This window comes from Papaver somniferum, chromosome 8 (assembly GCF_003573695.1).
Source record: "Papaver somniferum cultivar HN1 chromosome 8, ASM357369v1, whole genome shotgun sequence".
Taxonomy (NCBI): domain Eukaryota; kingdom Viridiplantae; phylum Streptophyta; class Magnoliopsida; order Ranunculales; family Papaveraceae; genus Papaver; species Papaver somniferum.
This window is the reverse complement of record NC_039365.1, coordinates 24817185-24843533: the sequence shown is the minus strand read 5'-3', so window position 1 is coordinate 24843533 and position 26349 is coordinate 24817185. Positions and strand designations below refer to the sequence as shown.

Sequence of the window (26349 nt, the reverse complement as noted above, 5' to 3'; positions counted from 1 at the left end):
TCGTTATGCATACTATCTTTTCAGGCATAACTCGTTATGCATACTATCTTTTCAGGGGTATAATTGGCAGCGCAACTTGGACATAAGATATCTAAAAATCCGCGCCTTAGAATTTTACAAATTTTATATCGTTGGAAATCTTTTTAAAAGAGCTACGCAACGAGTATAAACAAGAATATCAAATTTTTGTTTTTAACGAAAAAATCGGAGGTGATCCTCATTTTAGGGAAATTTTTTGAAAACTTGATACTTAACCATTATATAGTCACCAAAAACGATGCATAACACATTCTGCAGACGCATAACGAATTATGCAACCATTTTTTCGACTGCATAACAAGTTATGTATCTGCATAACAAAGTTATGCATCTATAACAAGTTATGTAACCATTATTTTGGTTGATTTTAGCCGTACATATAAAAAATTGATGCATAATGCAGTATGCATCCATATTTACGGATGCATATCAGGTTATGCATCTATTTTCTCGATGCATAATGCATTATGTAGCCATATTTTCGGACGCATAACAGGTTATGCAGGTTTTCTGGACTGCATAACAAGTTATGCAACAAATTTTGTAGATGCATAACAGGTTATGCATCCATTTTCACGAATGCATAACATGTTATGCAGACAGTTTCTCGACTGAATGACATTTTATGCAGTCATAACCACATCATCATCTTCTTTCATGTTTCATTAACTCCCACGCAAACCATTATCTTTCAGTTATTCGGGGGCTCTTGGTCAAAATCATGTATTTACACCATCATCTTCTTTCATGTATTTACACCATTATCTGTAATTAAACCTGAATAACAGGTTATGCAGGTTTTCTGGACTGCATAACAAGTTATGCAACAAATTTTGTAGATGCATAACAGGTTATGCATCCATTTTCACGAATGCATAACATGTTATGCAGACAGTTTCTCGACTGAATGACATGTTATGCAGTCATAATCACATCATCATCTTCTTTCATGTTTCACTAACTCCCACGCAAACCATTATCTTTCAGTTATTCGGGGGCTCTTGGTCAAAATCATGCATTTACACCATCATCTTCTTTCATGTATTTACACCATCATTTGCAATTAAACCTTCTTCACAACTCATCCAGTATTGCTTACTCCAACTCAATTCACGGCTGAGAGTTTCATAAAAACCTGAAATTCATTTCAAAATCTTCATTGAAAACAAGTTTTGATCATAAATCTATGATGACCAAACCATGTTCTACAAACCCATTTAGGGATTTTTGCTGCTACCATTAATAACAGTAGTGAATTTAAATTGTAATGAAGAGAATCGGTAGTAAGAGTGTTCGTCGTTAATTCGAAGAAGAAGATGATTTGGTGTTGCTGTTGAGATCAATCGAATTTAGGCATGAATTTGTTCTCGAAATCAGTCGAATCTCTCCCTTTTTCTGAGATCTAGGTATAGTGGAGAAGAAGAAGAAGAAAAAAAGACGAAGAAGAAGAAGAAAAAAAAAAGACAGAAATATAATTTTATATATTTTGAGTTTGAGAATAATTTTCTTCCAGAATTTGGGTGCGCGCCTGTAGTTTTGGGAGCGTGGGTTTCACAATAAAAACATCAGGGAAAATGGGTCTCCCTGTAATTTTCACTTTTCTAAACCATCTGTCCCATTCCACAAAAAGCAAGGCCTATTTTAGTCTCTTCATCAACTATTTCGACCCATCTTACCCTCCCTTCTTCCGCTTAAACATTCATAAAACTAGGTTGAACGCCCGTTCTTTGCACGGGCTCAGATTAGTTGTCTCATGATTAACTTATTAATTAGTTGCTTAGGCATTTTCAAATTGATATTTTGATTGGGGTACACTGGGTCAATTATCAACCCCATTTTGGTAGATGAAAGAACTAATTCATAAAGTCCATTTTAAAAACTCAAATGTAACATAAAAATTGAATCTGCAAAAGATAGCACAACCACCAAAGGATTAAACATGAAAAATAAGTAGAACAACCCAATATATGCTAGTCGGCTATACTTCAGGTGCATAAATATTCCATCTAAAGGATTAGCAGATCTGCAAGTTACTTTCACCGCATCAGTGCTTTCAACAGCAGAAATTTAACGTTCCTATGATGACATCGTTAAATTCCAACACCCCAAACCTCTGTATTCACATTCATACACAACTTTATTTCGTAATGTTGTTGATATGGTCTAAATTGAAAGGTTATTATCGATAGAATTCTGTACATAAATCAGTAGATATGTTTTTGATGTGTGTCTGCAATTCCTAAAAGATCGACTTGTACCCTTTGTTTCTCTCTTAGAGTGTAGGAAGTACATGACCTCAGGCTTAAAACTTGTGTCAGAAAGAAAAAATCTAACACTTTCATTGATAAGTGTAGTCAATAATGACTAAATTAATAATTTATGTGAAAAGGACAACATTAGTAGAAAAAGAGATGCAAAAGGGGAAAATCACCCTTTATCATGTCTTCTTCAACTATAAGACATCACCCTTTATCATGCCTTCTTCAACTACAATACGTGGCATTAAAAAAGAACTCTTGATGTAAGACGACATTAAGCAAGATACTCACTGAAGTGAAAATAGAAGCATGGTTGGATATGATACGAATGCATTATTGATCAAGAACGACTACTGAAAACCTAATTTCGATATCGATATCAGCTCAGTACAGCAAAAGACAGAGTCAAAGTAATTAATGGAAAACTTAGAAAACAGTGTGAAAGCTATACAAATCATGTAACATTGAGATAGTATGTATTTCTACTAAAAGAGCATATATCAACATATGGAAAAATAGTGATTGAACCAACTCACACCGGCGACTAAATGTACATATAAGGATTGGTAAGAAAAGAAGTGTCAATGTACATAATTTATGTATTTGAATAAAAAAAAAAACATACCATTTCATACTGAGTTTCTCTCTAATTTAGGTAAAATCCCTTAACATAAAGCTATTGGAATTTACCAAGTAAACATTTACATATATGGAAAATGGAATTTTAACATTAAAATAGAAAAGAGCAGCCAAAAGGTCGATGTCTTTTGGATATACTAATCAACTTGTAGCATTTTTTACTATTTATTTATGTATATTTGAAGAGAGTACAACTCTGCCCTGAATATGCCAAACCTTTCCTTTGTGAAGTTTCATTCCTTTCATGCGAACCGTAGTAACTGTCATATGTACCTTAGAACTCTTACTCCATGCTCACAACCGAAGGCAATATTGAAAAGTTTAACCTGAAGAAGAAAAAGAGAGGAAAGATGTGTTTGTGCCGTATCAAGCTCAGTTCCTATTTGGAACACTCGTTGAAAAAGGTTTTCGTTGGATTAGGGTTAGGATTGACGCACAAAGGATATGCTTTTGTTGTTTATCAAGAGCAATGAAAAACCGTAGCTACAAAATAAAGCAAAAGAGTTTGTGTTCTTTGATTCAGAGAAAAAAAGGGTTAGTGTTTATGGATATATTTAATTACATTCTTCGATCTAAACAAAAGAATCAAAACAAAAAATAAAAACTGAGAAAGAGAAAGAGAACAGACAGGACAAGAGAAGAGAGATGGAATCAACATTCGTACTATGTCTCCTACCACCGTTGCGGTAATCCATCGATGATTAGGGTTTGTGTGTAGTAGAAAACAGATTTTTTTTTGTTTTTTAACTGTGTCATTTATCTGATAACAAAGAATCAGCTCAAATCAACAAAAAAAAAATTACCTGCAAAATAACAAAACAATCGTGAGAGAGAAATAGTGAAAAGGAATAGAGAGAGACACCTGATAACTTAGAGAATCAGCTTTAATCAGCAAAAAGAGTTACCTGCAATAACAATACAACCGTGAGAAAGAAAGAGTGAAAAAGAATAAGGAGAGGAAAGCCGATCAGAAAAGAAAAAAAAAAAGAATAGGGAGAGGAAAGCAGAAGAAGAAGTATTTTCTCGCTCCTGTACTACGTAGAGTTTCATCAGAAAGAAAAAAAAGAAAGAGGAGATTAGTTTTCGTGTTAGTATTATCAAGTATAGTGTGGAAATAGATTTCCAGTATTTGTGGTGTTCTTGGACGTATTAATGGTGGTGTGAAAAATCTGAAGGCTTCTATTGGTCTAAATATTCTCTGGTGGAGCCAGAAGCTCTAGGAAGAAAGCTTTGTTCAGCTTTTAACCACAACAAAGTAAATTCACCTGAAATCATATTATTAATAATTTTATACATATTCCTTCATAATGAATATACTAACTTGGAACTGTCAAGGTATAAACCATCCATCTTTTATTCAACATGTAAGAGAGCTAGTTTCTCTTCACAAATCCAACATCTTATTTCTCTATGAAACCTTAGCTAATGATCATCATATGAGAAGCCTAACACAATCCCTTCAATTCCATAACCACTTCAGCGTACCTAAAATTGGAAGACGAGGTGGCCTATATCTAATGTGGAACGATAATCTTAACATACAAATATTACCTCATTCACAAAATTACTTCCATACAAGGGTCAGTCCACCACCCCTGAACAACCTTGGCTCTGCACGGGTATTTATGGCCCACCACATCCAGATTTAAGGAAAAATTTCTGGCAGGACTTCCCAACAATCTTCAACAACACCAACCCGTATGTTCCTTGGCTTTTGATAGAAGATTTCAATGATATTTTGAATCAATCGGAAAAAATAAAAGAAGAGAAAGGAAAGTAATTTATGCTCAATCTCAGCATCTCCTCACAATGATGGACCAGATGGGGTTTATAGATCTGGGATTCAGAAGTGATCCCTATAAACAACCAAATGGGGCAAGATAAAATTCTAGAGAGACTAGATAGAGCAACGGAAACCCAACATTGGCGTACCGCAAATCCACATGCAGCAGTTACTCATCTTCCGAGGATAGCATCTGATCACGCCCCGATTCCACTGCAAGGAACATCAATAGATTTGCAAGGAACAAAAAATTTCAAATTTGAACACCTATGACTCACTCAGATATCGAACCTATCGTTGATCTTCAATTAAAACTCATAACAAATGGTCAAACTCTCTTGGAGTGAAATAAGGAAACTTTTGGCCACCTTCCAACTATGATCAAGAAACCGACAAACAAGATAAAATTCGTTCAACATCAGTATGCTATCCAATCTGGAAATGATCTGGATCTTTGGTTGGCTCAGGAAAAACAGTTAAGAATCGATCATGCGGAACTACTATAACGTCATGCAACATACTGGCAGCAAAGATCCAAATTTAATGGTCACAATCAGGCGACCTCGACATAACCTTCTTCCACACTAAAGGAACCATCCACATGGCATGAAACAATATACAACAACTACAGGACTCACAAAATAACTTGGTTAACAAGAAGGAGGACATAGTTCAGCTCATCCTTGATCATTACTCTCAATAATACACGGCCACACAATCAGACCTACTTACTAAGGAGGTAACTACAACGGAAATAAAAAAAGCTTTCTTCTCCATAAATTTTGAAAGTGCTCCTGGTACGGATGATTATACAAATAAGTTCTTCAAAGTTTTTTTGTGAAACAACTCACTCACTATTGATTGCAATGGTACGAATATTTTTCAATGATCTTAATATTCATCCACTCATGAATGACACAAACATAACACTAATACCTAAAGTTGATCATCCATCAAAACCTTCCCAATTCAGACCCATAGGGCTCTGCAACGTCACTTATAAAATGATTGCAAAAATCCTAGTTAATCGAACTAGACCCCTAATCCCTTTCTTAATAATCCCCTACCAAATTTCCTTTATACCACAAAGATCAATTCACAATAATATAGCGATTGCTGGAGAGTTATTCCACGACACTAAAACCTCAAGCCTCACCAAGGACCCAAAAATATCTCTCAAACTGGATATCAAGAAAGCATACAATAGCTTGGATTGGGGATTCATCAAAACTGATTTCACCAAACTTGGATTTCCATCAACCTTTATAGATTACATTATGTTATGCGTCACAACTGTTACATATTCAATCAACATAAATGGTACACCTTATGGATACATCAACCCAACAAGAGGTATCAGACAAGGAGACTCATTTTCTTCCTATATTTCCATAATATGTGCAGAAATCCTATCTACAAATCTAGGAAACCTTCAAAAACAAAAGCTAGTTCTAGGAATTAACATATAAAAAAAAGCACCACCCATTATTCATCTAATGTATGCGTATGATCTTCTAATCACTTGTAAAGCCTCAGCTCAGAGTAACCTCCATCTTTAGAACCTGCTTCACTCCTATGGAACTTCGGCAGGCCAGGTAATTAACACTTCCAAATCAGTAATCATTCATCATCCGAGATTGGATCCGATCAAGGTAAGTAATATTCAGCAATTCTTCGATATGCCAGCAACATCAAAACCTCCAATATATTTAGAAGTCCAATTCAAACAAGGAAGAGCATTTAATCACACCTTTGCGCCTCTCTTACAAAGATTATCCCGAAAAGCTAAAGGATGGATGACAAAATGCCTCAATCAAGCTGGAAGACTCGTACTCATTAAAACCTCTTTAATCCCCACCTCAAACCACCTTATGAAAACACCTACCCATCAATGTCCACAAATAAATAGATTGTATCACCATGAATTTATTCTGGGGACATGATTCATCAGTTAAAAAACTTCACCCTTGGTTGGGACAAAGTAACAAAACCAATATATGAATGAGGACTAGGCATAAGGAAAAGCAGTGATCACAACAAAGCTCTTCTAATGAAAAGAATTTGGAACTTGCATGAACAACCTAATTTCATCCGTGGAAGTCTTTTCACGGAAAAATATCTCGATTAGCAATCACGGAAAAATATCTCGATTAGCAACCAATTTCTACAAGGCGTTGATGCCATACCTTCATCCTCCTGACCTCAATGGAGACAATTAGCATCAATCATCCCCACCATGCAACAATTAATATTTCATCATATTGGAAATGGATTATCAACATCAATAGAAGCCAACTGGATTCCTCACTCCCCAAACCTGGACCCAGCACAATGCTACCCATTCCGGAAAGTGGCTGATATCATTGATCCGATCTCTCGTAACTAGATTCAGGAAAAATTAAATACCCTCCCCAATCTTGTAGCCCAAAAAGTTATAAACATCCACCTCCCCCAAGATAACCTCCAGGACCAAATTATTTGGCCACACTCAAAATATGGAAAATACACTACTTCATCGGGATACAAATGTCTAACCCATAATAAACCTACTCATCCCCACCCTCCCACCTACCAAATTCTTGTGGACTCTACCATCTCCACAAAAAATCAGCTTTTGTGGTGGAAAGCAATATATGAAGGTATACCAACCTTCTCTCTCCTACATCAATCCATCTGACCAATTCTGATATTTGCCCAGATGCAACGCCGATTCGGAATCAGCGACTCACATGCAAATTTCACTGTACAACAACGAGTACATCTTGCAACACTTTACTCATTCAACTCTCAACCACACCAATTTCCAACTATACCTCCATAATTACATTTACGCCTCAGATAACCATTGCCCAAATACTACAACAATCAACACCAATATCTGTTATCACCTCTTTCTGTTTTCTATTTTGGACCTTATGGTTAGCTAGGAATGATCTAAAATATTTCCAAAAGCAAACAACATCGGAGGAAATCTTAATCTGGGCTTAAAAACAACAACAAGAATATTCTGCAGCACCAGATTCCTTACCTCCGATCCTACCAGGAGATTCACCGATACTTAACCACTTGAGAGGCACCAAAAGGATCTCAACAATCTCGGTATGATGATCCAACCCAAGCATGAACTGGATTAAGATTAACACAAATGGGGCGGCCAGAGGTTATCCGGGTTTCGCGGGTGCAGGTTTCATCTGCAGGGACTACTCTAACGCACGAACTGTAATGGCTCTAGCCCAACCTTTGGGAATTAAGAATGCCTTAACTGCAGAAACTTGGTCTCTGCTTTTAGCATCGAGGGCAACAACATAAAGACAATAGTCAAAGGTCCTCTTCGAGACAGACTCAGAAAACCTTCTACGCTTCATCACATCCCCTACTCCCCCACCTTTGCACATCTCAGGGATGACTGGGGAAATACATAATAGAATACAACAGATTCGGCAGGATGCCTTCCAGCACAACTACAGAGAAGGAAACCAAGCAGCAGATGGCTTGACCAACCATGCGACAGATAAAAATAAACTTGGAAATTTCTTAACCAAAATTTGGTACCAGACAATCATGGCTTTTATTAGCCTTTTACGCCAAATTGTATTCTAAAAAAGAAAAAGATTTATTTATCTTTCCTCTTCCAAATTCTTAGATTGTTTGAATCAATTGTGATTCTGTTTCCCTAACCGAGAGGAGTGGAAAAAGGAAAGTCCAGCCAGGTTTATCGTTACAATAAAAGAGAACAGGTGTCGCGATGCTATTTTGGCCTAGCACAGATGGCTCACTTTTCTTTTGGCACAGAAGATACGGACCCATGTAGAATCGGGCAAGTGGTAATTCATCCTTCCTTCTTTCCATCGAAATAGATTTTGTAAGCTTTAACAGTTTTACGTTCAGATTTTCGTAGTCATGTAGTGGAGATTGAAGAATGAATGTTGACAGTTTGACACGCTTAGATATTTAATCTAATGGGTGTAAACATCAGGCTTAGGTGGTTGGCATGTCACCACCACCCATGTCAAATCACTAGGCATTATGTTTGTCTTTCTATTAATTTTTAGGTGTTTCAAATTTCCCTCTTTTCATATTGGTTTTGCAAAATGATATGTGGATCCTAAATTTTGTGCACCAAATGCACCCATCTTACAGTGAGGTTGTATTCACCAATACCACTACAGCAACTAATGCACCCAAAAAATTGCACATCCAAAGACATTCGTCTGCTACACGGAATCTGTCCAAAAGCTAATCCACAAATCAATTTTTTTTTTTTTTTTTTGTTCTGCAAGAATCTTGTTTCTTGGCACTTGTAGCGCCTTCCTGCCTTGCGTATATTTTTCAGTATCTTGCAGTGATTCTGAGAAAAAAAAACAAGAAGTATCTTGCAATGATGCTTAGGTAAATTACAAATAAAACTTCCCATGAGTTGTTTCTTTGTCTAGTGAGCCTACAACATAGTTTAAATACTGCAAACTTAAACATGACATTTCATTAAAATCTGAACCTAGAAGTAAAATGGATCAGCCATTTCAATCGTACTTGACTAAAGACAGCAACGGTGTGTTCGAGAAAAAAGCTTCCAAATTAGAAATTACCAGTTCATGGAGATCCGTATATGATTCCAGAGTTTCCACAGCATTGTGATGAGTCAATACAACATTATCCATTTCAACGAGTTCTTTGGGAACGTGAGGCTCATTTTCGAATACGTCCAACCCAGCACCACCAAGCTCTCCTTGCACTAAACACCGCACCATTTCCTTCTCGTCAACCAGAGCTCCTCTTCCAACATTTATGATGATTCCCTTCTTTCCCAATGCCGACATTACATCCTTATCAACGATATGAAAGGTTTGTTTATTCAGTTCGCACGTTAAGATGAGAACATCGTTGTGGGATGCGAGATCAACAACATTGGAATAGTAGGAGAATGGAACTGATGGCTTCTTATTCCTTGAGGTGTATGAGATAATTCAGTTGAACGCCACAAGTCTCTTGGCTACCTCGGACCCGATACTTCCCAACCCAACAATTGCTATTCGCTTGCCAGTTAGCTGCAAGGATCAAAATGTTGTTGTTGATACAAAAAAATTCTGAATACTTCATGCTGTGTGTACTAATTTTTGGCTACAAGCTCAGTTTTGATCTCAAGATTGCAAATCGAAACATAAACAAAATACCAATAACAACATTTAGCCAAAAGATACAGAAAATCTGCAGAGAAAATGGGAAAAAAACCTTAGAACCCAGAGAATACTCTTTGCTGATGGGCCATAACCCAGAACGAACGAGCCGATGACCAGAAGAAATTCTTCTAAGAACATCAATTAAAAGACCAACAGCATAATCAGCAACATCTTCTGAATAACAAGTACCCGCATTTCCAATGAAAATACCTCTTTTCTTACACTCATCCAAATCAATGTTATCAAGACCAACACAAGTAAGAAGTATACAACCTAAAGAAGGTAAGCAATCTAGGAATTCTTTAGTGACTGCAATTTCAATTCCACTTATAACGGCTCTTACAGATTGACACTGTTTTTTGAGAAATTCATGTAAGGGTATTGAAGGGTCAGTTGGTTTTAGAGTTTGGAATTGGTTTGAGAATTTTTCTTCAAATGAAAGGATGAATGGGAAAGGTGTTAGAACACCAACTAATGGAAGTTGTTCTGGTTTTGTTGCCATTTGATGATTTCGGATGAAAATAAGCTCAATGGAGTCTACTTCGGAACAGCAGTAATGAGATCTACCTAGTTGTTGGGTCCTATGATTGATTGGACTAATTGAGATGCGAAGTTGACACATTTCTTACCAGTGTGTGATTTTTTCTGTTTACTTCACATGTGGGTAAACAGAACCTGTCACATTCCGCGTTTCACATGTTGTTGTCGGCTCTATTCCCCTTGTACATACAGCTTGTACATAAGATGGGCCTAAATCTACTGCAAAAAAAATTGCACTTGTAAAATGAATTGCCAAAGATTTGTACATTTTTGCACTTGGAGTGCTACAAAATTCACCAACTCAGGGCATATCAAAGTGAGGAGCTGTCACACTTGTAAGGTTGACATTCTTAAGGCACATGCCTTGGAATTTTTTTTTAAAATTCTTGGGGCCCACCAAATTGTCAGCTACTTGTTAGATCCCAATTATAATGCAAAATTTTGGAGTTATTTGTATGTGTCCACTAAAAGAAAATGCCTAAAACCTGATTGAAATCATCTGATTTTACTGGATTTGACTCAATGTGTTTATTTTTTGAGTCAGATGAGATCTGATTCAGAAAAAATACTAGTCAGTGTGTGGCTTGATCCAATGACACTTTTGTTTCCTGATTCAAACGGTTTCATGTTAGGGAGTCACTCAGCGAGCTAGATAAAAACTTAAAAATCAAATGGTCAAACAAACAAGCTGTTACATCCTAGATAAAATCCCTACCAACTTTTATAGGACTCTGCATTTTCTACTACCAGTCTTCACAGTAAATTTTGCAGAAGCGGCAATTTAGTGAATGAGAAACAAAAGTAAACTTTATAATGTGCACTGTGAACCACCATATGCATGGATGGTATAGAAAGCCAGGTGAGAGACACAAACTTAAAGTATACTCCATCTGTCCATCTCCATGCATTGGGGATAACGATATCAAACATATTATGTTTCTTTGCGTACGTACGTCTCCTTTTCAGACTTAGCAGTTGAACAGAAGTAGGTAGAATGTAGTTGGACATAGTTGGTCCTTCTTCAAATCTTTGGTTTGTAAGCTACAAGACTCCTCTCCTCTCCATCAAACTACTACATACACAACATGATGAATAAGTCATCACCACATTGCTTTGTGTCTGGCCAACCTATTCTCACCTTCCATTATCACCTTTTTTTGTCTCAAACTAATTCAGACATAAATTCCAAAGCTTTGCACTAGTAGTAAGTTCGTCTATTCTTTTTGTTTTCAAAACCTGCAAAAAGTTTCACTTCTCATCGGAATCATGGAACCTACACAAGATACAACCACACCACCACCATTTCAACCTACAGAACTTGATCATGAACAGCAATATCAATACCCTAATAATAATTTATTTTTCGATACACCGCCACCACCATTATCATCGTTACTTGGTCACCAAAATTCATCATCACTACTTATAAACCACCTCCAACAACAACAGCAACAGCAGCAGCAGCAGCAACAACAACAACAGATTAACTCTTTAATGGACATAGATTGGGTTAGTCTTCTGTCTGGTTATAACAACAACCTTAACTCATCTATCGGATTAACCGGAAGTCATATGTTAGCCACGGGAACTACAGCCTCCACATCATCTGTTGTAACAAGAGTAGGCCATGACCAGAATGATCGAGAAGAAGCAGAAGCACCCGAAGAAAAAGGCTGTGGTAGTATGGGTAAAGATAGTAGTACTAGTAATAAGGTTGCAGGGAAGTTTAACAGAATTAAGAAAAAGGTGCATAGACCTACTAGGTTTGCCTTTCAGACAAAGAGTGTCGAAGATATCTTAGACGATGGGTATCGGTGGAGGAAATATGGACAGAAAGCTGTCAAGAACAGCATCTATCCCAGGTAATATATATATATATATGTATATGTAGCTATATAAGAAGATGTATTGTTCTCATTTAATATTAGTCATGTTCTTTTTAATTTTTGTTGGCCAAACAAAGATGCATGATACGGAAAAACTGATACACAAAAAGGGTGCTCAGCTACAAGAGCCACTATAAGATGTCCGAAAGAAACTGAAATCCCATAACTAAACCATTCACGAACAATGCAGTTCTGCTTGTTTTGCTAATTATGTTTTTTTTTCCTTACATGAGAGAAGAAGTTACTACCGTTGTACGCATCATACATGCAATGTCAAGAAACAGATTCAACGTCTTTCGAAGGACACCAGCATTGTGGTGACAACATATGAAGGTGTTCATAATCATCCGTGCGAGAAACTAATGGAGACTTTAAGTCCTCTTCTAAGGCAAATGCAGTTCCTTGCTAGGTTCTAATCCTTATACACACTTGCATGTACACTCGTGTTTAACTAACTGATCAAATATTCAAGGACCAGACATGCGAACTTGTTAATATGTCTTTGAATTTACTTAGATATATCCATATATATGTATATGCAGTCCTATATACTTCAAACCACAATGCATTCTCAGTTTTTAGTACTTCAGTATATGCACCATCTTTGTTTTATTTTCTTATTTTTAATTCTTCCTTTTTTTCTATCAAGATTTTCTTTCTCTTGGCCACAACAATGGCAACAACAGAGCACTATATATATTAGGTGAAGGATCCGGTGACATGGTTATAATGACATACTCCGTTGACATGGTTGTCATTTTTTCTACCAAATCCATCCGGCAATGAATTTAAAGCTAATATTTTAGTAACATGTTCCTCGTATAAAACTCTACATTCCTACTAAAAATGAGAGAATTCATCATTCTTCGTCTACCCCGATCGTGAATATCATCATTCGTTCTTCTTTATTTGCTTCTGACACTCTCTTCCTCTGTTCTATCTTCCTTCTTAAGCTTTCTTCCTAGTTATGGACGTCCTTTTTGTTACAATCTCGAGCATCCCTTTGATCCCCCTTGATCTCCCCTATCGCACTTGGCATTGGGAACCGTATGGCTTGATGAAAAATCGACGCCACACATTTTATTCCGTGGATCCAGGGTCTGCCTATAAGGGCATTATAAGGTGAGTCCACGTCCAGCACGCAAACTGTAACTTTTGTCCAATTCTCCTGCAAAGATTTTCACGACTAATTCTCCCTTTGGCCTTGATGCGACTCCATTAAACCCATATATATTGTATGTTGAGGGTACGAAGTCGAAATCTTTGTATCCCATCGTTTTAAACGCATGGTAAAAGAGTATATTAATAGAGCTTCCCGTATCCACTAAGATTCTATCTATTTCCCAAATCTTCCTTCCTTCGACAGAGTCATCCTCCCATCTCGAATATTTTCTGAAGTTCAAAGTTATAACCAACAGATCTGTATGCGAAATTCATCCTTCAGGTGCGTCTTGAGCTGAGAATGAGATCTCTCTCTTCTGCCATTCCTCTAAGGGATCTTTCTTCGCGACACTGAATACCTCGTTCCCTTCAAAGTCTCTCTTGTGCACTCTTTTAAGTATGTTGTCATGAAAATCCTGGATGTTCTTTGCTGAATGTATTATCGAATTACAATTCAATCTATGTACTCCTTGATCTATTTCAATTCGGTACACCTGTGCTTGATTCTGATTGTTATCACGAGGTGGTGGTGGTGGAAATGGCGCCTGCTTTTCTAAAAAGCGTGCGAGCTTTTCTTGATCTATCAGGCGAAGTATGATTCTTCGAATTTTTCTGCAGTCATTCGTGTGGTGTCCGTGAAAGCGATGTATCTACAGAATTCGTGACTCCTATTTCCTGGGGGTGGCTCCCTTCCTAGGTTCGGTGGTGGAGGAATCTCTTCTGTCAACACTATCGTTTCCCACACTTTCTCTACAGTAGTATTGAGTCTAGGAAGCTTCACATCCTCAAAAGCTGGTGCGTTCGGTCTTCGTTCTTCAAATCTTGGTTCTTGGTTGTTTCTTTGTTGATATCTCGTGTTGTTACCTCGCGGCTCATAATTTCTTCGTCTTGGTTCTTCATATATGAGATTTTGATCAATCCACTCTTGATCTCCACTTGACACAGCTACCATATTTGTAGGGATTACATTTGAAGTTTCCCATTTCTCATATTTTGAATTGTCTTCCACGGTATGTACCGTTCTTGGTAAAAGACGAGAAGCTCCTTCCTTCGCTGGGATTGGCATAACTTCGCTAACCTGCCTCTGCTTTTCTTCCAATGATATGTATTCCTCCTGATACTATCTCAACTCGTTCATGGTTAATGAGTTTCGGATTATGAATATTTGAGTGTACATCAGATCGGTCGGGATTAGGGCATTCACAACTCGTCAACCCTTCCTGCGAGTTCGCTGCACACTGTTCTCCATCTCGTTACTAGTGCTCGCAAGCTCTCCCCTGGCCTTCGTCTCAAGATGAACAGGGTTTCAATCCCCGGTCTCAGCATGTTATTGCTTATATACGTTGTCAGAAATATCCTCTGTAAGTATTTAAACGATGAAATTGATCTCTCCGGCAATCCGTCAAACCAAGCCAACGCTTCTCCAGTCAAGCTCGCCGGAAAGTACTTACACAGTATTGCATCATTTCGTCCCCACTGAATCAACGAGAGGGTATATTGCTTTAAATGTTGTACAACACTTTCTGATCCACTGAATATGCTCGCGAAAGTTGGTAATACACATTTCTCAGGAATGTTTGCATGTGTTATCTCGTAAGTGAACGGAGATTTGTCGGCCTCCTCTATTGCCTCTGCTAGCTGCACTCTTCCACCTCTCCAGGAGTTGTTTATCAGTGCCCTCATATCTCGTAGTTCATTTAAGACTTCTTGATTCAAGCTTCTTCCATTTTCTTCGTGAATGCGTATTTCCTACTCCTAATCGAACCATTTCGTGCGAACACGTGGGGAGTACATTTTGTCGAAATCCTTTTATTCAATAGAATTTAAGAAAATAATACAAGTATGGAAATTCAAGTAAACCCTAATATCCTCACCCTAGACAATACCTCACCCACAACTAAAATCCAACCCCCCTTACAATGACCAAAGGTCCCTATTTATAGGCAAAGTAGTTAGTGGAAGACAGCTCATTTTACTTCGCCGGAGATCACACATTTCACATGAATTTGCTTTTTACTTCGCCCAAACCATTTTCCATAAAGTTTTTCCCTCCTTTTCGCCGATAATCATGGTAGCTTGTCGGGACAACTGTCTCTTTTCTTGCTCAGTAATCCACATAATTCGTCGACCGTATTCTTGTCCAAGTAATCTCACTTCGCCTATTCAGTCTCGTGGAAGATATCTTGTTGGCTACTCCAACTTGTTCCTTGTGTCCCAGATTTATTTCACAGTGCTCTTTCATATTCAAATCCATTTACTTCGGGTGATCCTATGGACTTCGCAGATCCGAGAATGATGAAAGTAGCTCTGACAACTGATTTGACATGTCACTAACAGACATTCTCGGAAAGGGTACGGGGATCTTTTGGTAAGATTTCCTACTCCTATTTGAACCATCTCGTGCGAACACGTGGCGAATACATTTTGATGGGATCCTTTTATTCAATAGAATTCAAGAAAATAATACAAGTATGGAAATTCAAGTAAACCCTAATATCCTCACCCTAGACGATACCTCACCCACCACTAAAATCCAACCCCCTTACAATGACCAAAGGTCCCTATTTATAGGCAAACTAGTTAGTGGAAGAAAGCTCATTTTACTTCGCCGGAGATCACACATTTCACATGAATTTGCTTTTTACTTCTCCCAAACCATTTTCCATAGATTTTTTCCCACCTTTTCGCCGATAATCATGGTAGCTTGTCGGGACAGCTGTCTCTTTTCTTGCTCAGTAATCCACATACTTCGTCAACCGTCTTCTTGTCCAAGTAATCTCACTTTGCCTATTCAGTCTCGTGGAAGATATCTTGTTGGCTACTCCAACTTGTTCCTTGTGTCCCGGATTTATTTCGCAGTGCTCTTTCATATTCAGATCCATGTACTTCGGGCGATCCTATGAACTTCGCAGATTCGAGAATGATAAAAGTAGCTCTGACAATTGATTTGACAAGTCACTGCCAGACATTATCGGGAAGGATACGGGGATCTTTTGGTAAGATTTCCTACTCTTATTCGAACCATCTCGTGCGAACACGTGGCGAATACATTTTGTGTACCTACAAGTCTAGCTGCCGGTTCCACATGGTACCCGTTCCTGACAAAATGATCATAATCACCAAGCTGTGAGAACAACAGTGGACAGCGGCCACCTAGTCATGTGAGTCACGTTCGACATGGATTTTCACACATTTTCTCGCTTCATTTGTTTCAGAATTTGCTTCACATAAGGAGGCAACAAACTGGGATTTCGGTATACTTTTGAACCTTTTCCAACATAACGTAAATAGAAGATTGGGCATTTATGCTGATTGTTGCGTGTGAATTCCTCCATAACGTTTCAGCTTTTGATCCCGCACGACCAAATATCATAGCAAACAGCCCTTAAATTCACTTCAAAGTTGTGCAATCATCTCTATAGATTGTTCAAGGTTAATGAAGTTGGCTGCTCTTTTATATTTGATCAAATGTATGTCCAGTGTAATATTAAATGGTGCTTAAAATATTTCCATAGAGGACAATTCTGTTCCTCCAACAACGACAAAATATAAAATGATGGGTGCGCATATAAACTCCGTTACACATGTATCTATGAGATATGTCGTTTAAGAACTGCAAAGTTCAGCCTACAGAAGACTATGTTCACTTGTTCTTGACTAATGACAACAAGGGTTTACCCGAGAAGAAAGCGTCTAAGTTTGCTATCAACAGTTCATGTAGAGCTGAAAATGATTCTGGAGTTACCACAGCTTTATGTGGAGATAATACAACATTATCTAATTCTAAAAGCTCTGTAGGAACATGAGGTTCATTTTCAAACACATCAAAACCAGCACCTCCTATATCTCCTTGAATCAAACACCTCACAAGTTCTTTCTCGTCGATTAAGGCTCCTCTTCCCACATTTATGATGATTCCTTTCTTTCCCAGTGCCAACATTACAGTTTTGTTAATAATGTGGAATGTTTCTTCGTTTAGTTCACAGCAAAGGACAAGGATATCGCTGTTGGATGCGAGATCGGTTACACTGGAATAGTAAGGGAATGGAACAGTTGATTTCTTATTCCTCGAGTTGTACGAGATGATGCAGCCAAACGCTGCAAGTCTTTTTGCCACCTCGGAGCCAATACTTCCTAGCCCAACGATCCCCACTCTCTTTCGACGCAACTGCGAGGATTCAAATGTCAATCACATTGGAAAATTATCTTTTGTAATGTTTCATATCAATTTAACAAGAAAAGTAAGAGAAAAAGATACTTGTAATGAGGAATTGTCTGAGCTCTAAATTAGACACCACAATCCTATATAAAATTTCAGTACTTCACACAACTGATGTTAATCTATCTATCCATGAAACCAATATTGTCCATTTTTACTCGAATAAAATCCGGAAGGCTGGGATCTTTCTCTAGTTGTCATCCTTGCCTTTAGGGATGTAGCCAACTCAATTCGAACTTACACCAATGTAACTGCGCTGCTGGGTCTCATGAAATAATAAGGTTCGCTATCTAACTGATAGACACGTAATACACCGTTGCAGAATTTCCCTATATCTAAGGTTTTCATATAACTTTGATTCAAGGAGTTTTTTGTTTGGAAAATTTTAACATGTGACCAAATTGCACAAGTACTTATAAAGATAAAGGGTGAAATTCAAAACTATTCAATGATTGCAACAAAATTTCAACAACATGGCTTAGTCCAATTGGAAAGAAAGAATATTTGCAATTCGGAACTGACTTGAGCTCTAAATAAGTAGGCAGAATCCTACATAGAAATTTCAGTACTTCACTGATTTGAATCTATCTATCCATAAAACTACTAATTGAATAGAAATCCAGGAGGCTGAAATTTCCTCTGGTTGCCGCCCTTGCCATTAGACACGTCGGGGCAGCAACTCAATTCCACCTACACAGCTACACCAACACAACTATGCTGCTGACTCCGAAGAAACAAGAAAGTATTCGCTATCCAACTGACAAGTGCGTAATGCACCATTCAAGATACCCAACTTTGATTCAAGGGGTTCTGATTCAAAATTATAACATGCAACCAAACCAAAATTCACATGTATACCTGATTCAAAACCAATCAAATCGCAACAGAATTTGGACAGCCATGGTGGTTCGTGCTAAAGAACTAGCCAAGAGGCCCAAGACTATTCCATTTAAAAGAAGAAAAAAAATGCAATTTCACTTTATGTAGTTCAAAAAAGAAAATAGAGAACCTTTGAACCAAGAGGAAAATCGCCCTTGACAGGCCAAAGCCCAGCGCGAACAAATCGATCAGCGGACGAAATTCTTCTAAGAACATCAATTAAAAGGCCAACAGCAAGATCGGCTACATCTTCAGAGTAAGCAGTACCAGCGTTACAAACAGCAATACCTCTTCTTTTGCACTCAACCAAATCGATATGATCAAGACCAGCACTTGTTGTTAATACACAACCTAGAGAAGGTAAACAATTGAGGGTTTCAATTGGAACAGGAGCACCACCACCACATACTAGAGCTTGTACGGATTCACAATGTGTGGTTAGGAATTCAGTTAAAGGTATTGAAAGATCAGTTCTTTTTAGAGTTTTGAATTTTTTGGAGAATTGTTCTTCAAATGAAGGCAAGAATGGGAATGGATGTAGGGTTAGAACAATTGGTAACTCATCCCTCCTTGTTTCCATCGAAATTGAATTCTTGAGCAAGAACTGGAAACTTTTGTTAAAGACAATTACTGTTGTTGTTATGGTCCACCGGATGTCTAGATTACTCCACTAGCTAGCTAGCTAGGTTATCCTACCGACAAGTGTGGGTATGTAAAAATTGTTGGTTATTTGAGCTATAGATTAACAGAGCGTTTTGATACACATTTTTTCGACTTTAACGGTTGAGATTCCAAAAATTAGTTTGGGGACGCAATTTTGAAAAGACCTTGAAATAAGAAAAAGTTAACTCTTTATGAAGTAAATTTTTTTGGTGTCTGCTTTTTTATTAAAAATATTTTTATTTCTAATATGTAAATGTGCGGTGAGATTTGTTTTAATGTGCAAAAGTTGGAAGCTGTTGGCTCTTTCTCATGTGCCCTATTTCTTTTCGATCGAACTTATTTTCAGTTGCATTGCATACTTCTACTTACATCAGAACCACACTTGACCTATGCAAGATACATATTGGCTGCATTTTTTCAAAAGCAAAACTTACTATTAGAATTCATTAATGAAAAAAAAAATAACTCGGGAGTAGTACATAAAGCAAAAACCACAAAAAAGAAGCAAAAAAATAAAAAATAAAAATACAAAGGACCACAAAAGCGAAAGGATACATCTACCGGCTCATCCAAAGTGCTTTATCCGGAAAAAAAAAAATCAAGGAGTGTTTCATCCGAGGATGGATAACTTGAAATCACCCTATACGGAGAATCATGTGTAAGAACCTAAATTTTTTATTATGCTTATAAGTCTAACGAAGTTGTTAAAATAACATGGCCAAGTGAGGTCTTGAAAAGAAGAAAAGAAAACTGTAAGGTTACCAATTTATCCAAGATTAATTTATCAAAACTTTACAGTATATATCAGTACTTATTAGAACCTACACTTCTATTATACTACTATAGGTACCTAAAATTGTGTATGAGTAGAAGTGAGATTTTATGGATTTATGAGTTGCAGAAGGTTGAACATGAATAGTCTTTTCCTAAACTAATCTTATGGTCTTTCAAGCACGGTTTCATCCGCAAGGGTGACTGAATCAGGGTTGGTCCCAATAAGGGAAGCAGGAAGAGACCAGAGTAATTCTTGGTTGCAGAAGAATATCCAAGAGGTGTGTTTAGCAAGATCGATTGATAACATATTTATAGCTCAACTCTCTGATCTCAAGTCGGGGGATAAGGATGAGGGGAGCGATAAGTTTCTCATCAGTGATTAGTGGAATAAACAAGGATGAGTCGAGTACATTTCTTGATTCCCATAATATTCTCGACCGACTATTCTATTCAGAGGTGAGAAACATCTGGGTATTTTTTACTCGTGTCGTAGATCACCATACCAAAATCCCTGAAGTTACGTCCCTCCTCCTCCCCCCACATGCCCATGTTTGTGTGACTGAATCAGCCATCCTGTATGATGTGTTTGAAAGGATATGGAAATGAGAAGGTAATTAACTAGTGCACCACCAACTCTTTCATTCGGAAACCTATATGGACAATCCTTGTACAATCAATACATTCGGTTACAAAATTGTTCTAACAAGGTAAACCTAGTATATACCCGAACTATACATGAACCGAACCCCAACAAGAACAAGTCTTGTAAACTATATCTCATGACACAAACCAACAAGAATGAGTCTCATATGTTCTATACAATTGAGTTAATACTATCTAAGATTAACGACATACAACATGTGATATTGCAGTTATAAAGATAAAACAATATAATTCGAAGAAAAAAATTATACAGACACCAGAAAGTTTTGTTAACGAGGAAATTATGATTATGCAGAAAAACCTCGGGACCTAGTCCATATTAAAAGTGCAGTGATTTAAGTTGTTACACCAATTACCTACTACCAGATTTCGGACTAGATGTAATACCTGCTTCAGTTGTGTTCGTGCACCCTTAAACCTCCTAACATAACATTGATTCTTTTTGAATTTCTCTTGTAAATATTTTAGCAGAACGCTAATTCTGTTTATAAGATGATCGGCTAAATCATCTAGCAAAACTTCTATTCTCTTTAGAAAATCTCCTCAACGATTAGGGTTTTCATGTTCCATAACCTAATTGATTTTATCTCACAAAACAAATGATAAATATAATATAGAGATTTTGTGATCTTTCAAATCCATGGTTTTTTACGAATAACCACCTATATATAGGTTATGTAACTATCAAAGAAAAGGACAGCTAATGATCCCCAAGTAAAGTCTTCAAAATCACATTCTTGTTCGCATGAAGAAAAAATATGTGGAAAATCAAACATCCTCTATAAAAAAAATCCATCTCTTATGCCAGAAGGGGGTCATCATCTATATGGAGACTATCAAACATGCACTATCAAGAAGGGACCAGATCTTATGCCAGAAGGGGTGACGATCACGTGTTTCGGTTGGCGAGGCTAGGAAAGCGTGAATATTCTTAATAAGGCAGGATCCAGATGGGTGATGTTCCATTAAACCGGGTCATATCCCGATGGATCTTGGGTTATTGCCAGGATTTGGGGTATTTTATTCGGGGGTAGAAAGCCTATAATATAGAGTGTAATGACCCCACCCTCCATCATACTATCCTCACCGCATTTATCCGGTTATAGATGATGAAACTTCGATGATTGGTAAAATGGCCATTTCAGGGAATTTTTTTTTAATTTTATAAATATGGTGGGTTGTTATTTTTCACGACATCTCGAGCCTAGGAAAAAATAATCATATTTTAAGTTCGGAAAAACCAAAATAAAAGACGCTTAAGGCTTGGTACCTAACAAGGATTTTTTAATATGATATCATCCCTCGTAGTCGATACACAAGCTCAACCCTAGTTTCCAAAAGACAAGCTCATCCTTAGGTTCAACCCTTGCTTTTGGAAACACAATCTCAACCCTATCTTCATCCCTCATCGCCTAAAAGACAACCTCATTCCCAGCTTCAACCCTCGGTCCAAAGATGAATTCAACGGTCAAACTCAACTCTCACCAAAGAGACTTCGTCATTTTCCCACAAGGAACTTCATAGTCATGATTTCTAGCATACGATCCCGCGAGACACGCTGGTCGTGAATGTTTTGTAGCCTCATAGAACTTCCACGACTGACTTATGAGCATAAGTTGAGACATCATGTCTCCCGTAACTACGACTCGTACTTATTTGAATTTATAAACTTACTCCAAGTACATATCCGTGAGATCGATACAGCTGGTCATGTCTACCCTAGGCCTCAACTCAACTTACTGATACCTCTTGAATAATTCTTAGAACGTCCCCACGAGATACATTAGTTATTTCTGCCTCAGGACCTATGACAGAATTCTAAAACATCCTTTCGAGATACAGTGGTCATATTGTCCCCATAATGCGGATACGGTCATACCTGACTCCTAACACATCCCTGCGAGATACGTTGTTCAAAAAAAATGATCCATGGTCTCATAGAGATATTATTAGGCATGTAAGGCTCACTCTCCATCTTGAACACGTCTCAGTTAACTCTGAAGAGACTTAATCTCGTGGCTAAGCCTTATCTATCGTCATGATAATCTGTGTTGAACCAGCTCATATGAAGAATCTCGTACAAGTACAATACTCAGGAACAAGTGTCACCTAAGGCACAAGCCTCTTTTTCATCTTCTCAAAAACGCTCATAACTAGTAAATTGAGTCTGATTCACTTGCCAAAAAACATGGATAATCATCCCTAACATCTGTATGCTCATCAAAGGAACCCAATAGCTAAAATTAGGCATCCATATGACATATACACAAGGCATGAGACTCAACCTCGGCTTTTCTCTGCTCTACACACGATTTCTAAGGCATTTCTTACTCTTGAGTGACTTATCCTAGTCATGCTCATAAATCTGGGAATATTACTATATCTCGGCCAATGTTATCTATAGAGAGTATCCAACCCTCCCCAATGTGAATGAAGGATGACTCATTCACATAAAAACTGGGATAAGGTTTTGTTCTGACGATCTACGTACATGCGAGAAATACCCGAATTATTTCTAACCACAAAAGGGAGTAAAGAGGGTGGAAAGGAATAAACTCAGACTAGTTAATTATTAGTTTTTCCTGAAAAGACGGGAAGAGTGCTTCACACGACAAGTAATCCCTATATTCACCGACTTTAGATTAAAGAATTAAGTTATAAATAAATCATCTATTCACCAAGATAAATGCAAAATTCTCAACAACACTTAGACTGCAAACCTATAATTCTCTGAGCTATTTTTTCTTCTATGCTTCCATCCCTTGGACCAACCCTAATATATCTTTTAATTGAACCATCCCTTGTACGTACCTTTTATATTGGTTTAGGCAAGGTTGTTCGTACTCAACCTTCATAAACACATTTTCAGAAAATAGCAGAAAGCGATTTTACCTTTTCTCTGATTTTAGGATACCAACAGTGTGGGGTTTTTAACGGGCATCACTGCGTTCATTCAGCAACATCATCCTGAGGGATCACTTATTCTTGGATTATTTTTGTCGAAGCAGTCTTAACTACGGAGCTATTTTCCAACTCTGGAGCCAGTTGTGATGAAAAAGCCTCGGCGTTATGAAAGGACAAACCATTACTTATATTTCATTCGGTGAACCCTACCTTCCCATCACCTTAAATTGGAGCCTCTGAAATATATATAAGTCCATATCTCTGACGTTCCCCAAAAATCATGAGATCAGTACCAGACTCAACTCGTCCAGCATACTCTCTCACCCTCAACAGGTGACCCATCGTCGGCTCTGATACTATCTGTAGTGACTGAACCTCCAAGGAATTTGTCCCCATTTAGCCACTACGGTTATCCAGCAGTGAACGGTTTTTGATGGGAACCGCTGCGGTCATCCAGCAACATCTTCCCCCGAGGTCACCCATCGCTGAATTATTCCCCCGAGCATGCTTAACTACAAAGATATTTCCAACTCTGGAGCCAGTCCTGCTGAAAATGCCTCGGTGTTATAAAAGGACAAACCATTAGGGATATTCCATTCGGTGAACCGTTTATTTATTGACCATAGACGGTACGTGATTGAGTTTTTTAGAGGGAGGATAATAAGGAGAGTCCAATTGTCTAACCAGATATGTGTAGAAAAATCATATTTTATTTTAATAGGTATGATTTGATTTCAGGATGTATTGATACACATTTCTTAATGTTGGTCCATATCCAGAAAAGGTTGGAGTTATTTTGGAACGCGCGATTGGGGGATATTGAAACTAATTGGGGGATATAGGAAAAGGAAAAAAACGGGATCCAAATATCAAATCAGGGTCACCCCTTATCTAAGCATTTTTGTAATTCCTACTCTACCCCTCACTAATCAGGATTAGTGATTAATAATAATTAGTAAAATCATAAGATTTTTGATAAATGATTAGTGTATGTTTTTATTTGTGTTTAAATGAGAGTATAAGGAGGGAAAGAAAAATTGAGATGGAAGTTATTTTTGTGAAAATGGAGGATGATTCTGAAGAGAGAATTGTTGCTGCTGAATCTTTAGCTCAACTACAACAAGGAGCATATCTTGAATCTTCATCCAATGCCAATAACTCACAATTGCAAGTTTTTGTGGAACCAACACCTTTTGATCATGATTTTTATGACCATGAAGTGTTTCGTGAACAACCAACCAAATAAAGTAAACTAGTTGAATATATAAGCACTCCCAATACTCAGGTAAAACTGCGAATAGGTTGAAAAATTGATTTTTTTTCTTTAAATCCACCATTTCCGCTGCTGAAAAAGCTCGGTACCGGCGTGGTCTCAGTATGAATACAATGTCGGAACCAAAAATACCGGCATAGAATTCATACTACGACCCTGCCGGAAGCTCAATATCCCCTATTTTGAAACAAATACTGGCATAGGGTGCAACCAAAACAATATGCCGGTATAAAAGTTAGATTTTACCTACCACGGATTATTCTATGGAATATACTACCGGCATGGTTAAATTCTAAGATTACCATGCCGATACTGCATGAAAAACATACAGGAAGCAGTGTATTCCAAAGCCAAATTACGACATAGTTAATTAATTAACTACTACGCTGGAACGCTGTACCGGCTTAGAACCATAGATAACGAGCATGCCGACACGTAAGCCGACATTTTTCATTTTTAACGTTACCATGCCGGCACCTACCAAAAAACATACAGGAATGAGTATTTTCCAAAGATGAAAACCGGCATGGTATATTAATTATGGGTTATGCCGGAACCATATACCGACGTGGTCGATTAGATTACTAGCATGCCGGCACTGCTGTTTCCGGCGTTGATTTCAAATATAATGTTAATGCCGGAAGCGTCAAAAAATTGGTCTTCAGTTTCGGTGCAGTTCGACTATGCCGGGACTGTGATCGAGCATGCCGGAACTTTGTATCGGCAAAGTATTTGATTTTCTTTTTTGGACCTAATTTATTTTCTTTTTGTTCGATCTTTAGTTTGTGACATATATTGATCCAACAAATGCAAAACCGTTTGGTCGGGATACGTCGGAATACTATAAAATGCCTCTGGTATGTTACCAAAGAATTCTTTTCACCTAGTATCTTGAATATTACTAATGGATTGTGTGTAATGAACCTTATAATATCGCATTGTTGTTCTTATGTAGGGAATAAAAGATCCAAAGGAAGCAATTGCTTGGGCTAAAGAGACGGCGCTTAAGAACATGTGTGTGTTGGTGAGGAATACCCAAGGTTCAAAACGCCGTTTTGAGATGGTTTGCGAGAGAAGTGGGCAATACAAGGAGAAGAATAACCACAATAAAAAGGATTATGTATATCCAAAGAAGACTAATATGGTATACAAGACTCATACGAGGAAGGATAATTGCCCCTTTAAGTTTGTATTCCAATTAAATGACAACAACAAAAAATGGGATTGTGCGGTTTGGTTTGGCGTCATAACCACCGGGATCCGAAAATTTTTATTGATCACTCCCTAATTGCGAAGCTAAAACCTTATGAAATGGAGGATGTAAAGAGATTGACCAAAGCATTTATCAAACGGAGACAAATTCTCAAAGGCTTCAAGGAAAAGGATCGGACGAATGTGTTTTCTCTAAGTACAATTTATAGCGCACAAGAAAGTATTAGAATGGTAGAATAGGAAGGGAGGAGCGTTACACAAGAATTTGAGAATATAGTT

At 37.6% G+C, this 26349-nt stretch overlaps 3 protein-coding genes across 4 annotated transcripts; 1 reads left to right on the top strand and 2 right to left on the bottom strand.

The window, feature by feature from the left end:
• Positions 1-9042: 9042 nt before the first annotated feature.
• Positions 9043-10433, bottom strand: LOC113303539 (glyoxylate/hydroxypyruvate reductase HPR3-like). Its single transcript, XM_026552570.1, has 2 exons — positions 9949-10433; positions 9043-9764 (listed from the first exon to the last, which is right to left on the bottom strand). The coding sequence occupies exons 1-2, from the start codon at positions 10396-10398 to the stop codon at positions 9684-9686; spliced, it is 531 nt and encodes a 176-aa protein (XP_026408355.1). The 5' UTR covers positions 10399-10433; the 3' UTR covers positions 9043-9683.
• Positions 10434-11557: 1124 nt separating this feature from the next.
• On the top strand, positions 11558-12888 carry LOC113301823 (probable WRKY transcription factor 56). Of its 2 annotated transcripts, none has more exons than XM_026550651.1 (2): positions 11558-12298; positions 12564-12888. In XM_026550651.1, exons 1-2 carry the CDS (start codon positions 11703-11705, stop codon positions 12736-12738), a joined length of 771 nt encoding a protein of 256 aa, XP_026406436.1. In that variant the 5' UTR covers positions 11558-11702; the 3' UTR covers positions 12739-12888. The 2 variants fall into 2 exon arrangements, with proteins under 2 accessions (XP_026406436.1, XP_026406435.1); XM_026550650.1 differs by having other exon boundaries at positions 12561-12888.
• A 4087-nt stretch (positions 12889-16975) lies between these two features.
• LOC113301760 (glyoxylate/hydroxypyruvate reductase HPR3-like) lies at positions 16976-19219 on the bottom strand. Its single transcript, XM_026550567.1, has 2 exons — positions 18712-19219; positions 16976-17651 (listed from the first exon to the last, which is right to left on the bottom strand). Exons 1-2 carry the CDS (start codon positions 19159-19161, stop codon positions 17127-17129), a joined length of 975 nt encoding a protein of 324 aa, XP_026406352.1. The 5' UTR covers positions 19162-19219; the 3' UTR covers positions 16976-17126.
• Between the last annotated feature and the right edge of the window lie 7130 nt (positions 19220-26349).

Excerpts from the sequence above, each read along its gene's own strand:
- LOC113303539 (XM_026552570.1), bottom strand. The coding sequence starts at position 10,398 with ATGGCAACAAAACCAGAACAACTTCCATTAGTTGGTGTTCTAACACCT. Across the intron at positions 9,765-9,948 it reads AGTATTCTCTGGGTTCTAAG|CTAACTGGCAAGCGAATAGC; the intron begins GTTTTTTTCCCA and ends TGATCCTTGCAG.
- LOC113301823 (XM_026550650.1), top strand. The coding sequence starts at position 11,703 with ATGGAACCTACACAAGATACAACCACACCACCACCATTTCAACCTACA. Across the intron at positions 12,299-12,560 it reads AAGAACAGCATCTATCCCAG|AAGTTACTACCGTTGTACGC; the intron begins GTAATATATATA and ends ACATGAGAGAAG.
- LOC113301760 (XM_026550567.1), bottom strand. The coding sequence starts at position 19,161 with ATGGAAACAAGGAGGGATGAGTTACCAATTGTTCTAACCCTACATCCA. Across the intron at positions 17,652-18,711 it reads ATTTTCCTCTTGGTTCAAAG|TTGCGTCGAAAGAGAGTGGG; the intron begins GTTCTCTATTTT and ends GAATCCTCGCAG.